Source organism: Hyperolius riggenbachi, chromosome 5, assembly GCF_040937935.1.
Source record: "Hyperolius riggenbachi isolate aHypRig1 chromosome 5, aHypRig1.pri, whole genome shotgun sequence".
NCBI classification, from domain to species: Eukaryota; Metazoa; Chordata; class Amphibia; order Anura; family Hyperoliidae; genus Hyperolius; species Hyperolius riggenbachi.
Window position 1 is genome coordinate 401,594,430 of NC_090650.1, and position 16,302 is coordinate 401,610,731.

At 47.3% G+C, this 16,302-nt stretch overlaps 1 protein-coding gene across 1 annotated transcript in view; it reads left to right on the plus strand.

Annotated features, from left to right (window-relative positions):
• The window catches only part of LOC137519140 (fibrocystin-L-like), a 328,027-nt gene that overhangs the window by 20,336 nt on the left and 291,389 nt on the right, over positions 1 to 16,302 (plus strand). The window contains exons 7-10 of the mRNA XM_068237923.1: positions 818 to 977; positions 1,487 to 1,619; positions 4,630 to 4,773; positions 12,847 to 13,004. Of these exons, the coding sequence (XP_068094024.1) occupies positions 818 to 977; positions 1,487 to 1,619; positions 4,630 to 4,773; positions 12,847 to 13,004 (595 nt within the window). The remainder of the gene's footprint in view (positions 1 to 817; positions 978 to 1,486; positions 1,620 to 4,629; positions 4,774 to 12,846; positions 13,005 to 16,302) is intronic.

The following is a 16,302-nucleotide window of genomic DNA, read 5'->3' on the forward strand; positions in this document are numbered from 1 at the left end:
CCTCACATTCACGTGTACAAGACTTCTCACGTGCCTCACCCCTCCTCTAGAATGCCCTTCCACAACACATCCGCCACTCTCCCACCTTTGAAATCTTTAAACGCTCCCTCAACACCCACCTTTTCCGACAAGCATATTCTCTAGCTTAGGCCGTGCACCCACTAAATAACCTAATTACGCACTGCCTGTACATATACTGTATACATCCCCACCTCTTGTTTCCACCCCATTCCTTTAGTTTGTAAGCTCGCAAGGGCAGGGCTCTCATCCTTTTGTGTCATGGACTGTTATTTATTTAATTGCTTGCACACTGTTAGACATTTATACATTTTAGTCATCATGTTAAATCAAATTGTAATCAGCAGTGCTGTATCTTGTATCAGTGTTCATATTTGATGTATATCATTGTCTGTATCATTATGTATCCCTTGTTTGTTTTCTTACATTGTACAGCGCCACGGAATATGTTGGCGCTTTATAAATAAATAATAATAATAATAATAATCCACATTTGGGGAGACGGACGCAGCCATGGTGACAAGGCTTCATCACTAGGCCGATTCTCCAAAAATGTCATACTGAAATCGATTGGGAAGCAGGCTGCGGTTTGGGCGGCCAACAGCTCTTTCTCCGATCAGAGAGAGAGAGATCTGTCACTTTGTTGATTGGCCGCCAAAATCATTTGATGTATGTCCACCTTTAGGGAAGTGGTGAAAAAACAAATCCTTCCTCCCATTTTAAAAACAATCTCCTGTTTTGCTTTTTTGTTTTTTATTCAAATGGCCTCATTAAGACTTTGCCTTGCATGACTTTTTAGAAGTTACATTGAGGCCTATGTCTGGAATTACTATGGATCATCCTCTATGGCTATTGGTTTGTACAAACGTGGCAGTCCGTACAGCGACCAGCAGACAGCTGATGCCGTGAACGACGTGCAGATGATCCAGTCCCGCAGTGATAACATCCTAGAGAAACAGGTATGTGTTTACCATATTTCCAAAAGGAGAGTTAGTTCTGATGGACATAACTAATGTTGGGTCATTTCCGGTGACTAAGGCCACATTCACAGTTTTGCATTTTGTGGCATTGTGTTACGGCCGCTTTATAATGCAGCTTACCGCATACTATGCACTTCTATGGGGCGTTCACATTGTGCTGGAACAGTTGCAGTACAATGGGTTGTGGTATCGTAATGCACTGCATGCAGTGTGTTTCAGCGGGATTTGCAGGTTAACAAGTAAAGCATGCTTTTCATTGACTGTATGTTTTCACAGTACCCGACGCAACACAAGCATAATGTGCAGCAGCGCTTTGCCGATCCATTGAGTTCCTGCTGTCAGGGGGAAAGCAATGCGATAGACAATGTGAACGTGGCCAAAGACTAATATCTGTACAGCCACACAGACAACACTCTTGTACACTTTATGAGGTCACACAGTCTTTATGTTCATAGTACACATTTATTTCTTTTTGTCTTTTCCCTCAGATCATAGCGCTTAAAAATTGGACAATGACTCAGCAAGCTGTAGGTGAAATCCAGACAATCACCGTTACCAAATACTGTGACCCTCCATGCCCAGAATTGTACTACACACTGATCTATGGAGCAGAGGAGACAGGTATTATGTCATGATATATATAGTGATGGACCGAACTGTTCTCCGGTGGACAGCTGGCAAACAGATCGTTAAGTTCAATCCGCCCCCATAGATTTGCATGGAGCCAAAAATGTACCCCTGGTATCTCTCCCTCCTGGTCCTGGACCACCATCCCCCCTATAAAAATGTGAGCACAGCAGCCATTTTATATTCTACATGTGACTCCGGTGTTAAGCAGAGTAGGGAGAGCTATGCTGCTCTTAGTGAGGGATAGTGTAGGCAGCTTGTGCAATACGCCAGCAACCACGTGGGGTGCAAATGAAGAATATGAGTGCAGAGACGGTGGTGGACACCAGACAGGTAAAGTATTGCACGGGCACCGGGGGGGGGAGGGGGTACATCTACATTTAGGGGTATGCGGTCGCTACCACAATACTTCACTAGTGGTCGCTACTATGTCAGGTAACAGAGTAGTAACTATGTCAGTTGTCATAGTAGCGGCCGCTAGTGAAATATCGAGGGAGCTATACTTCACAGGACATTTAATGTTACATGCATTGCTATGTAAACATTAAGCTTGCGCTGCTTTAACAATTCAGCTTAATGAATTAAGCCCCTTGCACCTTCTCATGCACCCTCCACCTTGACTTAACACATTTTTTGAAAAGTGCATGCCCAGTTTTTAAGGCCTCTGCTACAGTGGCTGTACCAAAAAATAATTTTTCAAAAATACATATGCCAAAATCTTCTGGCCTCTGCTACAGCGGCTGCAACAAAAAGGTTTTTTTTTTTAAATTTCTCCAAAAAATATATATGCCAAATTTTCCTGGCCTCTGCTACAGTGGATACAACAAAAAAAATCTAAAATGTAAATGTGTATGCCAAAATCTTCAGTTTTTGTTACAGCCGTGCAGTTTAAAGGGAACCTAACCCCCCCCCCCCCCCCAACAAAAATGAGTTTCCCTTACCTGGGGCATCTACCAATCCACTGCAGTCATCCTGTGCCCTTGCAGTCAGTCATGGCTTCTCTAGTTCCCCGCCATCAGCTAGTGTTGTTTTTGCCGACTCCGAGTCAGTGGGCCGCCACACATACCTTTGCATGCATTCCCACTGGTTCAAGAAGCTATCGCAGACGTCAACACCTATCTTTTTACGCATTGCACCTGCCACCGGAGGAGGCATGACTGACTGCGAGGGCACAGGATGGCTGCAGGGGGCTGGTAGATGCCCCAGGAAAGTGAAACTCACTTTGGGGGGGGGGGGGTTAGGTTCCCTTTAATGTGCTGTAGTGCGCGCTCATAGGCAAATGCAGGGGGTAGGGGAATTACAGCTGCCCAGAATCCCCCCTCAGACCAGGTCCAGTGCAGTGTCTGGGGACAGGCACAAGTTGAGACACCAGAAAATCTGTAAGTATCCTGCAGTTTACAGCACCATGCTGCTGGCTGCACTATGTGCCGCCACGCCCCCTTTCTTTAAGGGCACTTTTACACTTAATCAGTTGCTCTCAGTTATAGCTGAAAGAAAACTGGTTTTCAAAGTAATGCCCGTGTTTTTGTATGGCACCTTTCACACTTAATGCGTTTTAACTGAAATATTTTTCACAATGCACTGCTATGGAAAAAACGCATACTAACGCGTATCAACTGATTAAGTGTAAATGAGCCCTAACTGCTACAGTTGACTTTGTATGTAGCAGCAGTGTGTGTACAGAGCATGGAGAAGCAGTGTGTGTAAAGAGCATGGAGCAGCAGCGTGTGTACAGAACATGGAGCAGCAGCGTGTGTACAGAGCATGGAGCAGCAGCGTGTGTACAGAGCATGGAGCAGCAGTGTATGTACAGAGCATGGAGCAGCAGCGTGTGTACAGAGCATGGAGCAGCAGCGTGTGTACAGAGCATGGAGCAACAGCGTGTGTACAGAGCATGGAGCAACAGCGTGTGTACAGAGCATGGAGCAACAGCGTGTGTACAGAGCATGGAGCAGCAGTGTGTGTACAGAGCATGTAGCAGCAGTGTGTGTACAGAGCATGTAGCAGCAGTGTGTGTACAGAGCATGGAGCAGTAATGTGTGTACAGAGCATGGAGCAGCAGTGTGTGTACAGAGCATGGAGCAGCAGTGTGTGTACAGAGCATGGAGCAGCACGCTGTGTACAACATGGAGCAACTCTGGGGAAGCTGACAGACCACAGAGCCAGGTATGAGCACAGCCCTCTGCCCCTGCTGGGTGAATGCTTCACTTTCCCCTTCATTACCAATCTCGGCTGTCCTCATTATTATCTGTATCCAAACTGCTCCTGATCGATCCCATTGTTGATCGGGACTCAGGAGCAGATTGCACATGCCGGAAATAATCATCAGATCCTGTCAGTTTGGCGGGAAATTGCATTGTGTGTACCCAGCATGTTGTCTGACCATATTATTATACTGTATTGTGCGTGGCTGAGGGAGACCTTTCAGGAATCCCCCCCTTTAAAAACCCTGGGTTTGCACCTGGTGCTATGCACACTTTACAGAGCTCACTGTCATGTAAGGAGCGCACCTTCCTTAGTTACGCACATTGCTTCGTTAGCAATGCATGTAATGTTAACTGTGGGTGGTCCTGCTCCTGTGAAGTATCGCTACCACGATACTTCACTCGCAGCCGCTACTGTGTTAATTTACATTGTTATGTAAATTAACACAGTAGCAGCCGAGGTAGCGATACTTCACAGGAGAAGGACCACCCACAGTTAACGTTGCATGCATTGTTAAGGAAGCAATGCACGTAACTAAGGAATGCGCTTCTTACATGGCATTGAGCGCTGCTATGTAAGGCGTGCATAGCGCACACTACAGCACAGCTTTAGCAGCACAGCTTGATGATTGAAGCCCAATATTACTTGAGCACAAAAGCAAATATAGTATTGAATAGTATTTATTGAATGCTTTGACAGAGTTTTATCCCATTTCAGTTCAGTAAATGTCAATTCAGTGATGTTGTATCTCGCCATTTCTCTTACACTTTATTTTACATGTGTTGTGTACTTGTCCCAGGTCTGTTATCAGCCGATGCCAGCGCAGCCGATGTTCAGTCTGCATTGAACAACCTGTGGTCCATCCAGCCGGACTCAGTCAATGTAGATGTGCAAACTACTGATACACAGAATGTCTACACCGTCACCTTCAACTCACAGAGAGGTGAGACAACTGATCACATATTGTTGCATTTTAACATCTTTATTAACCCTCCTGGCGGTCTATTAAAAACCGCCAGGGGGCAGCGCAGCATTTTTTTTTTGTATTTTTTTTTTTTAAATCATGTAGCGAGCCTAGGACTCGCTACATGATAGCCGCTGTGCAGCGGCATCCCCCCACACGCTTCGATCGCCTCCGGCAATCTGCGATCAGGAAATCCCGTTCATGGCGACGGGGCGGGATGACGTCACCAACATCATCGACGTCGTGAAGTCATCGGGAGTCCCGATCCACCCCTCAGCGCTGCCTGCCGCTGATAGGCCACGCTGCGCAAGGGGTCTGGTGGGGAGCGGAGCGGCGAATCGGCGGTGAGCGGCGGCGATCGGTGTGCTCACGCAGCTAGCAAAGTGCTAGCTGCGTGCAGCAAACAAAAAAAATATGCAAATCGGCCCAGCAGGGCCTGAGAAATCCTCCTGCGCGGCTTACCCCGAACTACGTTCGGGGTTACCGCCAGGAAGGTTAAAGAAAACCTGTAACGTCAACAAGTCCCCTGGGGGGTACTCACCTCGGGAGGGGCAAGCCTCAGGGTCCCAATGAGGCTTCCCACGCCGTCCTCCGTCCCTCAGGGGTCTCGCTGCAGCCCTCTGAACATCGGGGATGTAAATATTTACCTTCCCGGCTCCTGCACAGGTGCTCTGGCGGCTGTCAGCTCTGAAGTAGGCGGAAATACCCGACCGCCGTCGGGTCTGCTCTACTGCGCAGGCACAAGTCTCCAGCGCCTGCGCAGTACAGCGGACCCGACTGAGATTGGGTATTTCCGTCTACTTCGGAGCCGAAAGCTGCAACAGCGCCCCCGCTGGAGCCTGGAAAGGTAAATATTGAACAAGCTGTCAAGTCTGTCGGGCGGCTGTTCGGAGGGCTGCAGCGAGACCCCCGTGGGACAGAGAACGGGGTGGGAAGCCTTATTAGGATCCTGCGGCTTCCCCCTCTCGAGGTGAGTACCCCCCAGGGGAACTTTTTGATCTTACAGAGTCTCTTATAAATAACATGAAGGTGCATTTTTGAAAGGTCAGTAAGCTTAACCCCTTGGGGACCGGCCATTTAACTCCCATTTGGGACCAAAGCCGTTTGCCTGGAACAGGTCCCTCTAGTTTAGATAGCCTGGGAGCGGTATCCCCAGTTTAAATTGTCAGGCATGGGTGTCCCCGTATTGTCAGGGGTCCCCAGTGCAGGTAGTGGCCATTACTCACCTCCCTGGGTCCGTCTTCTCTCTCCCCGACATGCAACCTCACTCTGCCTCTAAGTTCCGGGTCCCAGCTTGATGACGTTATCAAGCCGGGACCAGGAACTTAGCGATAGAGAGTGGATGGATGCTGGACAGAGCGGATGGGGAGCAATGATCGTCAGGGGAGTGTCAGAAAGGAGAGTGGATCCTTTTCCTTCCTTCTGCTGCCGCTGCGCTTCAGTGATCACTATGATTGGCGGCGATCGTAGTGATCACGTGATCAGGAGCTAAACACTATCTCTCCTGATCAGTGAGGGAAGGTGTCAGCTGTCAAATGACAGTTTAATATCACCTCTCAGGTGCGTGTGATCGCGTCGGGAGTTGCAAAACTTTAAGGACATTAGAGTTACATCCTGTCATCAGCAGGCAGCCACCAGTGGTGCTCGGATAATTTCCGTGATCACGGAATAGCCATAATTCACAAGCATTTTTTCATTATTCGACTGCTGTAATCGATTTTCAATCACGGTATGCAACCACAAATTAATTGCTGCCATTCTTACACTGTTAAAAGCAGATGCCTCAAACCTTGTACAGTTGGTCACTGGGTGACTGGGGTTAAAATTCAGAAAGGGGCAGAGCCACACGCAGCCAATCAAATTTGTTTAATTTCAATGGGAATATACAAATAATTGATACCAAGTGACTGTATGTCACGGTTAGAAAAAGTGGGCGGCGCCAACAACATTTTTTTTTTGTATGGGAAAATATAAACTGCAACCATTCTTACACTGTTAATGGCCGGATTCTCAAACTTGACACAGTTGACCACTGGGTGACTGGGATTAATATTTAGAAAAGTAGGTGGAGCTCACAACAGCCAATCAAAATTCACCTATTGATTTTCAAGGGGAATTTTTACATTGATACCATTCTTACACTGTTAATGGCAGAGGCCTCAAACCTTATACAGTCAGTTATTGGGTGAATGGGGTAAAAATTCACTAAAGGGGATTGAGCCACAAACAGCCAATCAGATCTGTTAGATTGATTTCAGCCATTCTGTTATTGGCAGGGTTTTCAAACTTGACGCAGTTGGTCACTGGATGACTGGGATTAATATTCAGGAAAGTGGGTGGAGCCTACAACAGCCAATCACCTATTGATTTTCAAGGGGAATATTTACATTGCTGCTATTCTTACACTCATAATGGCAGAGGCCTCAAATCTGGTACAATCAGTCACTGGGAGACTGGCGTTTAAATTATAAAAAGGGGGCGGGCCACAAACAGTCAATCAAATTTGTTTAATTTCAATGGGAAAATGCAACTTATTGATGCCAAGGATCCCAAAGTTCACAAACTCATTGAGTAACTGTATGTCAATGTTAGAAACAGTAGGCAGAACCCAAAACAACTAACTCACTGTACATGGGAAAATATAAACTACAGCCATTCTTACACTGTTAATGGCAGGGTTCTCAAACTTTGCACAGTTGGTCACTGGGTGACTGGGATTAATATCCAGAAAAGTGGGTGGAGCCTACTACAGCCAATCAAAGGTCACCTATTGATTTTAAAAGGGAATTTTGAAACCGCTGCCATTCTTGCACTGTTAATGGCAAAGGCCTCAAACCTGCTACAATCGGTCATTAAGTGATTGGATTTCAAATTCACTAAGGGGACAGAGCCACAAACAGCCAATCAGATTTATTTGCTGGATAACTGCAACCATTCAAAAGATTTTGATGCCAGGAACCCGAAAGCTCACAAACTTTTTCATTGAGTGACTGTGTGTCCAGGTTACAAAAGGTGGGTGGAGTCAAAAACAAATTTCCCTGGGAAAATAAAAAAACTGCAGCCCTTCTTCACAGTTAATGGCAGGTTCCTTAAAATGTGCACAGTTAGTTACTGGGTGACTGGCTAATATTCAGAAAAGTGGGTGGAGACAAAACATGACAATCAAAATTTGCCTGTTGATTTTTAAGGGGAATATTTAAATTGCTGCCATTCATGCACTGTTAATGGCACAAGCCTCAAACTTAGTACAGTTGGTCATTGGGTCACTGAGGTTCAAATTCATAAAAAGGGGGTGGAGCCACAAACAGTCAATCCGATTTGTTTCAACTCACTTGGAAAATACAAATTATTGATGCCAAGGACCCCAAAGTTCACAAACTTGGTCATTCAGTGTTTGCGTGTTAGGGTTAGAAAAAGTGGGAAGAGCCAACAGCAGCCAAATGAATACCCGGGCAATGCCGGCCATCAGCTAGTAAAACAATAATAATAATATAGGAAATGTTTGTGATGCTGAAATCAGGAAAATTACCATAAAAGTGTGTATCCTTAATAATATACTGCAATCTACTATATGTCACTACAATGTCTCTTTAACCCTCCTGGAGGTAAGCCACGCAGGAGGATTTCTCAGGCCCTGCTGAGCCGATTTGCATACATTTTTCTTCTGCAACACGCAGCTAGCACTTTGCTAGCTGCGTGTGCATTCCGATAACCGCCACTACCCGCTGATTAGCCCCCGCCCGCCACGCCGCCCCCCCACCCCCCGAGACCCCATGCGCTGCCTGGTCAATCAGTGCCAGGCAGCGCTGAGGGGTGGATTGGGACTTCCTTTGACGTCACGACGTCGGTGACGTCATCCTGCCCGTCACCATGGTGACGGGGGAAGCCCTCCAGGAAATCCCGTTCTTTGAACGGGATTACCTGATCGCCGATCGCCAGAGGCGATAGAAGCGGGTGGGGGATGCCGCTGCACAGCGGCTATCATGTAGCGAGCCCTAGGCTCGCTACATGATTTTAAAAAAAAATTTGAAAAAAAACTGCTGCGCTATCTCCTGGCGGATTTTAATAGACCACCAGGAGGGTTAATGTGTGCATGCAACACACGTTACGTTTACTGGGTCTACATAATTTACTAGCTGATGATCCGGCATTGCCCCTTCTCAAGTTTGTGAACCCTGCCATTAACAGTGTAAGAATGGTTGCAGTTTATATTTTTTCATCAAGAGTAGAGATGTCGCGAACCTCCGATTTTCGGTTCGCGACCCTTCGCAGAAGGTTCGGTTCGCGGAAAAGTTCGCGAACCGCAATAGACTTCAATGGGGATGCGAACTTTGAAAAATAGAAAAATTTATGCTGGCCACAAAAGTGATGGAAAACATGTTTCAAGGGGTCTAACACCTGTAGGAGGGCATGGCGGAGTGGGATACATGCCCAAAGTCCCGGGAAAAAATCTGGATGTGATGCTAAGCAGCGTTTTAAGGGCAGAAATGACATTGAATGCTAAATTGCAGGCCTAACGTGCTTTCAAACATCTTGCATGTGTATACATCAATCAGGGAGTGTAATTAGAGTTCTGCTTCACACTGACGCAACAAACTCACTATGTAACGCACCGCAAACAGCTTCTTGGCGTAGTGACGGCCATGCTGGACTGGTGCGCACCGTGGCGAGAGTGTAGGCCGTGGCGGTTTTCAAGCCCATATGGTCGCCGGGCTGTGGTAGTTCAATGATAGAACAACAGTGACTGTCCAGCTGATCAAATTTGGTCTGTCCACAATGAAGCAACGACCCTATTATCTTCTTGTATGTAGGTAGGCATAGGTAGGTGTCCCAGTAGTTAGCTAGGCATAGGTAGGAGACCCAGTATAGGTAGGTAGGCATAGGTAGGAGACCCAGTAGTTAGCTAGGCATAGGTAGGAGACCCAGTATAGGTAGGTAGGCATAGGTGGGAGTCCCAGTATAGGTAGGTAGGCATAGGTAGGTGCCTCAGTAGTTAGCTAGGCATAGGTAGGAGACCCAGTATAGGTAGGTAGGCATAGGTAGGAGACACAGTAGTTAGCTAGGCATAGGTAGGAGACCCAGTATAGGTAGGTAGGCATAGGTGGGAGTCCCAGTATAGGTAGGTAGGCATAGGTAGGTGCCTCAGTAGTTAGCTAGGCATAGGTAGGAGACCCAGTATAGGTAGGTAGGCATAGGTAGGTGTCCCAGTAGTTAGCTAGGCATAGGTAGGAGACCCAGTATAGGTAGGTAGGCATAGGTAGGAGTCCCATTATAGGTAGGTAGGCATAGGTAGGTGCCTCAGTAGTTAGCTAGGCATAGGTAGGAGACCCAGTATAGGTAGGTAGGCATAGGTAGGTGTCCCAGTAGTTAGCTAGGCATAGGTAGGAGACCCAGTATAGGTAGGTAGGCATAGGTGGGAGTCCGAGTATAGGTAGGTAGGCATAGGTAGGTGCCCCAGTAGTTAGCTAGGCATAGGTAGGAGACCCAGTATAGGTAGGTAGGCATAGGTAGGTGTCCCAGTAGTTAGCTAGGCATAGGTAGGAGACCCAGTATAGGTAGGTAGGCATAGGTAGGAGTCCCATTATAGGTAGGTAGGCATAGGTAGGTGCCTCAGTAGTTAGGTAGGCATAGGTAGGAGACCCAGTATAGGTAGGTAGGCATAGGTAGGAGACCCAGTAGTTAGCTAGGCATAGGTAGGAGACCCAGTATAGGTAGGTAGGCATAGGTGGGAGTCCCAGTATAGGTAGGTAGGCATAGGTAGGTGCCTCAGTAGTTAGCTAGGCATAGGTAGGAGACCCAGTATAGGTAGGTAGGCATAGGTAGGAGAACCAGTAGTTAGCTAGGCATAGGTAGGAGACCCAGTATAGGTAGGTAGGCATAGGTGGGAGTCCCAGTATAGGTAGGTAGGCATAGGTAGGTGCCTCAGTAGTTAGCTAGGCATAGGTAGGAGACCCAGTATAGGTAGGTAGGCATAGGTAGGAGACCCAGTAGTTAGCTAGGCATAGGTAGGAGACCCAGTATAGGTAGGTAGGCATAGGTAGGAGACCCAGTAGTTAGCTAGGCATAGGTAGGAGACCCAGTATAGGTAGGTAGGCATAGGTGGGAGTCCCAGTATAGGTAGGTAGGCATAGGTAGGTGCCTCAGTAGTTAGCTAGGCATAGGTAGGAGACCCAGTATAGGTAGGTAGGCATAGGTAGGTGTCCCAGTAGTTAGCTAGGCATAGGTAGGAGACCCAGTATAGGTAGGTAGGCATAGGTAGGAGACCCAATAGTTAGCTAGGCATTGGTAGGAGACCCAGTATAGGTAGGTAGGCATAGGTGGGAGTCCCAGTATAGGTAGGTAGGCATAGGTAGGTGCCTCAGTAGTTAGCTAGGCATAGGTAGGAGACCCAGTATAGGTAGGTAGGCATAGGTAGGTGTCCCAGTAGTTAGCTAGGCATAGGTAGGAGACCCAGTATAGGTAGGTAGGCATAGGTAGGAGTCCTATTATATATAGGTAGGCATAGGTAGGTGCCTCAGTAGTTAGCTAGGCATAGGTAGGAGACCCAGTATAGGTAGGTAGGCATAGGTAGGTGTCCCAGTAGTTAGCTAGGCATAGGTAGGAGTCCCAGTATAGGTAGGTAGGCATAGGTAGGTCCCCTAGTATAGGTAGGTAGGTAGGTGTCCCCGTATAGGTAAGTAGGTGCCCCAGTAGTTAGGTAGGCATAGGCAGGGACGGATCTAGGGGGGGGGGGCGAGCGGGTCTCTTGCCCAGGCGCAGTTTGTTGAATTCTTAAAAAGGCGCCAAAACTGGATAGGGAAAGGCAGTTTAGGCGCCAAAACCTGACCTTGCCCCGGGCGCAATTTGGTCTAGATCCGTCCCTGGGCATAGGTAGGTGTCCCAGTATAGATAGTTAGGCAGGGCCTGGCTGGCACAGTAATAACAATTACCAAGGTCCAGCTGCAACAGATAGGGCTGTATAATGTCAGGGAGAAACACACACACAAAAAAAATACACATCTGGAAAACATTATCTCTCAAAAGAGCTGTTGAGGGGTGCTATTTTAGCAATAACAATCAGCCAGGAGCAAGCCAAGAGCCTAACTAATCTTTCCCTAGAAGAACAAGTCTGCAGCAGCTGTCCCTAGTCTGTCTCTAGCAGGCACACGAGTGGGTGTAATGGCCGGCAAACCTGCCTTATATAAGGGGGGGGGGGGCTCCAGGGCTTAGTGTAGCCTGAATGGCTACAATGTGCCTGCTGACTGTGATGCAGAGGGTCAAAGTTGACCCTCATAGTGCATTTTGGGGCAAATCAAACTTCCGCAAAAGTTTGCTTGGTCCAGGCGAACGCGAACCCCCAAAGTTCGCCTGGAACCGTTCGCCGGTAAACCGTTCGCTACATCTCTAATCAAGAGAGAAAGCAACAGGAGTTGGCACATGCAATCTATTGAAAAACTTTATTGTTCCGGCCACATATCAAAAGTTAGAAAGCAAACATAAATAGAAGTGTCCTACCCGTTTCCTACTGCGCTGTGGGGTGAGGCGGGAGCGGTGAGCTGCCTGACAGCTGTTTCGCTCTCCTGAGCGTCTTCTGAGGCTCTGTGTAGAGGAACATCAATATTAACCTGCTCCAGACCGCCTCACGTCAATCGGTGGTGGGAGCATGCTGTGAGAACATGTGTTCCCTGCTGTAAACATAGCGGGTCCACGCAATCAGCCTGCCAGCCGCGAACAGAGCTGATAGGCAATGTAGGGGTATTGATCAATGATCAACGCTGACCAATACAATCATTTGGAAGGTTAATCATTCAGTAAAATTGCATTGTTCATAAGCATCTTTAAACACATTGACTACTGGGACCAATAAAAGTGTGTGTATGTGGTAGGGGGGTTGCTGTTTGTCAAGGGGGCAACTGGTGATAGTGCCTTGGGTGGTAAAAAGTCCGGTCAAGTACATAGGTTTCTATCGCTGTTTTCATTTTATGTCAATTATGTCAATTAAAAATGCATTAACATATAATTTATACATAAATCATTCATAATTTGTCTTGTTTTTATTTTTACAATAATTAGGAGATTTCAAGCTGCTGTCTTATCAGATTCTGGATGGAAGTAACATTACGGTGGATATTGAAGAGCAGACGAAAGGGGTCCCGGACATGAGAACCTTCACCTTGGTGTGGGACAACGTCTACTCCAAACCCCTGGCTGTGAATGCCTCCTCTGCAGACGTAAGTTGGGAACACCATAGATACATTTGTGGCATGCTGAAGGGGGGCAAATAAGTTAAAATACATACTTATATTGGAACAACAGAATACCCAGTACAAATAAGCATCTGGGTAGCTCCTTCACCTTAGGAGAACTGAAGTTGCTTGCAGTATCAATAAAATGTGTTTTAGTACAGGTAGCCCCGGGGTAACAAACAGCCGACTTACAAACGCAACCGTCATTATGAATGCGCTCCCCCATTGTGATTACGTCATTTCCGCACACTGGAGAAAAAGAAGACCTCGCTAAGCTTTCCCAGAGCAGTGTGGGAGGTAAGTAAGTGGAGCACAAAGGACACAAAGCAGGCATGGGGGATACAAAAGGGGGCAGTGGAGGCATGGGTGTGGGGGGGGGGGGACCCAGGAGACACAATGGGGCAGTGTAGACACAGGGAGGATAAAGAAGGCACAGTAAGGACACAGGAGGCACAAAGAAGGCAGTGAAGGTACAGAGGAAATACAAAGAGCACACATGGGTCACGATGGGGGTAGTGGAGGCACAAAGGACACAGAATGCAAAACAGGGCAGTAGAGGCTCATGGGCTCACAGGTAGAACATTGGAGGCACAAAGGGGGCAGTAGAGGTACAAAGGGGACACAGAGGGCACAGTGGGGGCAGTGGAGAGACACAAGGGGACAGTAGGGAGACAGTAGAGGCATAGAAGGAGACACTGAAGCCATGGGGGATGGGTGTCAAAAAATTTTGACTTGAAAATGGCCGGGGCATTTCTAGCCCCAAAGATCAGTGGCATGTGCCCAGGATCTATTCTTAGGTGCCCCAGATGTCTCCCAGGCAGAGTCAGCTGTGGTGCCTCAATGGCGTGCATGCGGGGAGCAGTGGTGCATCAATTGGGAGTCTGCTGGGTGCTGTGGCACGTCTACATAGGCATACTGGGTGCTGTAGTGCCATGCTGGCAGCTGTGATGCCATTATGGTGGCATGCAGGGAGCTGTGGTTCCTCTATGGGGCAAGCTGTTAGTTGTGGTGCCTCAATGGGAGGCCTGTGGGAGCATGGATGGGGTCCACTAGAAGGTCAGGGAATGCTATGAGGGAACTGCCAGATAACCTGACCCACCCAATCAGCAGAAATCCAGACTATCCAACACTAAAACCAAGTAACTCTGCCTAGTTATGTTTAACCACTTCATGACAAGCAGGTGTATTAAAACATCCTGCTAGAGCCTCTTAATGGCTCCAGGACATTTTTATAAGTTAAACAGCGCTGATGCCGAAAGAAGAAATAGTGTATTTTTTCATTTTTTTCCTTGTTTTTCCCTTTAAAATGCATAAAAAATAAAGTAATTACTGAAAACAAATATCAACCCCAAAAAGCCTAATTGGTGGTGAAAAAAACAAGATATAGATCATTTCATTGTGATTACTGATTAGTAGTGATTAAGCTATTGGCAAATGAAAGGGATGAGCACTGAAAGGTGAAAATCGCTCTTGTCCGTTAGGGTAAAAACCCCTTTGAGGGGAAGTGGTTAAGTGCCTATTTATGCGATATGCTACATTTTTTTTTGTATTAATGGAGAGGGGAGCTTCATCCAACATTTTGCTGGGCAGGCCTAATTAGACTGCTTTTAAGTTCATGCAAATTTGGCTCCACCCATGACCACACCCACATTCTGGTACATGGACGCACCCATTTTCCAGCTGGAGTGTCCAGAATTGCCCCGGTTATTGTAGGATCTTAGCAACGTCCCTTCAAAATGGGATTCAGATTAAGATAAAAAAAAAAAATGCAGTCCCCATCAATATTAGTTCACCGTGGACTATCTGCACACAGAAAGATATTCAGTTGAAGTTAGTGTAACATCTGTAGGAATGGTGGCTGGGGACATGCAGGGTGTACCCTCAGCCGCCTTTGTTCACTCTTCCCAGACCTCATCCGTTCCGTTGGCGTCTAGCACGCCGGGAACGGTATTGTCATCAGCTCATAGGGTCGCTGTCTCGCTCGCATGCGCGCGCACGCGGAGACAGGACCTTTATGCTGGGCCGGTCGGCTGACGCCAGAGGTGACTCTCGCCGCTCGGATTGGCTGTTTCCGAGCTGGGCGCGGCTGAGAGCCTTCCTCTGCTTCTTAAGCCTACGTTCTCCATTAGCTAGCTGTCTGCTGTCGTGAATACTTCGTGTTAGCGCTCAGACCTTAGGCTAGTATCCGGTGTGCTTTGATCTGGGAGGAAGCCAGGGATTTCACACAAGACTAGGGCTATTGTACATTGCTATTATTTGATTACCTGTGTATGATTCTGGCTATTCTCTGACCTCGCATTTGCTTACTGATTCTGTACTTCTGCATTTCTGACCCTTGTTGCTGAACCTCTGCCTGATTGCCTACTATTCTCCAGCCTGTCGTTTCTGTACTAATACTGTCTCTCTGTTGCCGAACCTTGCCTGTCTGACCTCTCCTCTTACCAGTGGTCCTTTGCCACTGGTGAGGTATTTGTAGTATTACCCACCAGCTCCACTGGTGAGGTGACACTTGTTACTGATAGCACCTTGCCAGCTCCTCTGGTAAGGTCTTGCCAAACTATACAGTTACTGTGTCTGATATTACCTTGCCAGCTCCTCTGGTAAGGTCTTGCCAAACTATACAGTTACTGTGTCTGATTGTACCTTGCCAGCTCCTCTGGCAAGGTCTTGTCAAACTATCCAGTCACTAATCTCCGATAGTACCTTGCCAGCTCCTCTGGTAAGGTCTTGTCTACCTATTCAGTTCTGTTGTAGCTAGTACCCACCAGCTCCTCTGGTGAGGACTAGCATTGTTCTCAGTTAGTGCCCACCAGCTCCTCTAGTGAGCACTCTGTACTTACTTACAGGATCTTGCCTTGTACCTACTTCATAGCTACGTTCACTGTAGTCCCTTACCAGCTCCACTGGTAAGGTCCGGTTAAAGTATACAGGCACGTATTCTGTCAGTACCTTACCAGGTCATCTGGTAAGGTCTTGCTTTATATAGCCATTACCTGTACGGATAGTACCTTACTAGCACCTCTGGTAAGGTTCAGTCAAACTATTAAAGTACAGTGTTGCTAGGCCTCCCAGCTCCTCTGGGAGGCTCTATCTTCTAATTGTTTACTGTTGCACCAATCACTATCACACAGTACATTGTGAGCTATACTTGCATTATTGGTGATTCTGCAGATCACCACATAATCAGGTATAGTGTCTGCATTATTGGTGATACTGCAGATCACCCAATAATCAGACGTCTGAGTAACAGCACCCAATCGTTACAGTAGCTTATTTGTTTTCA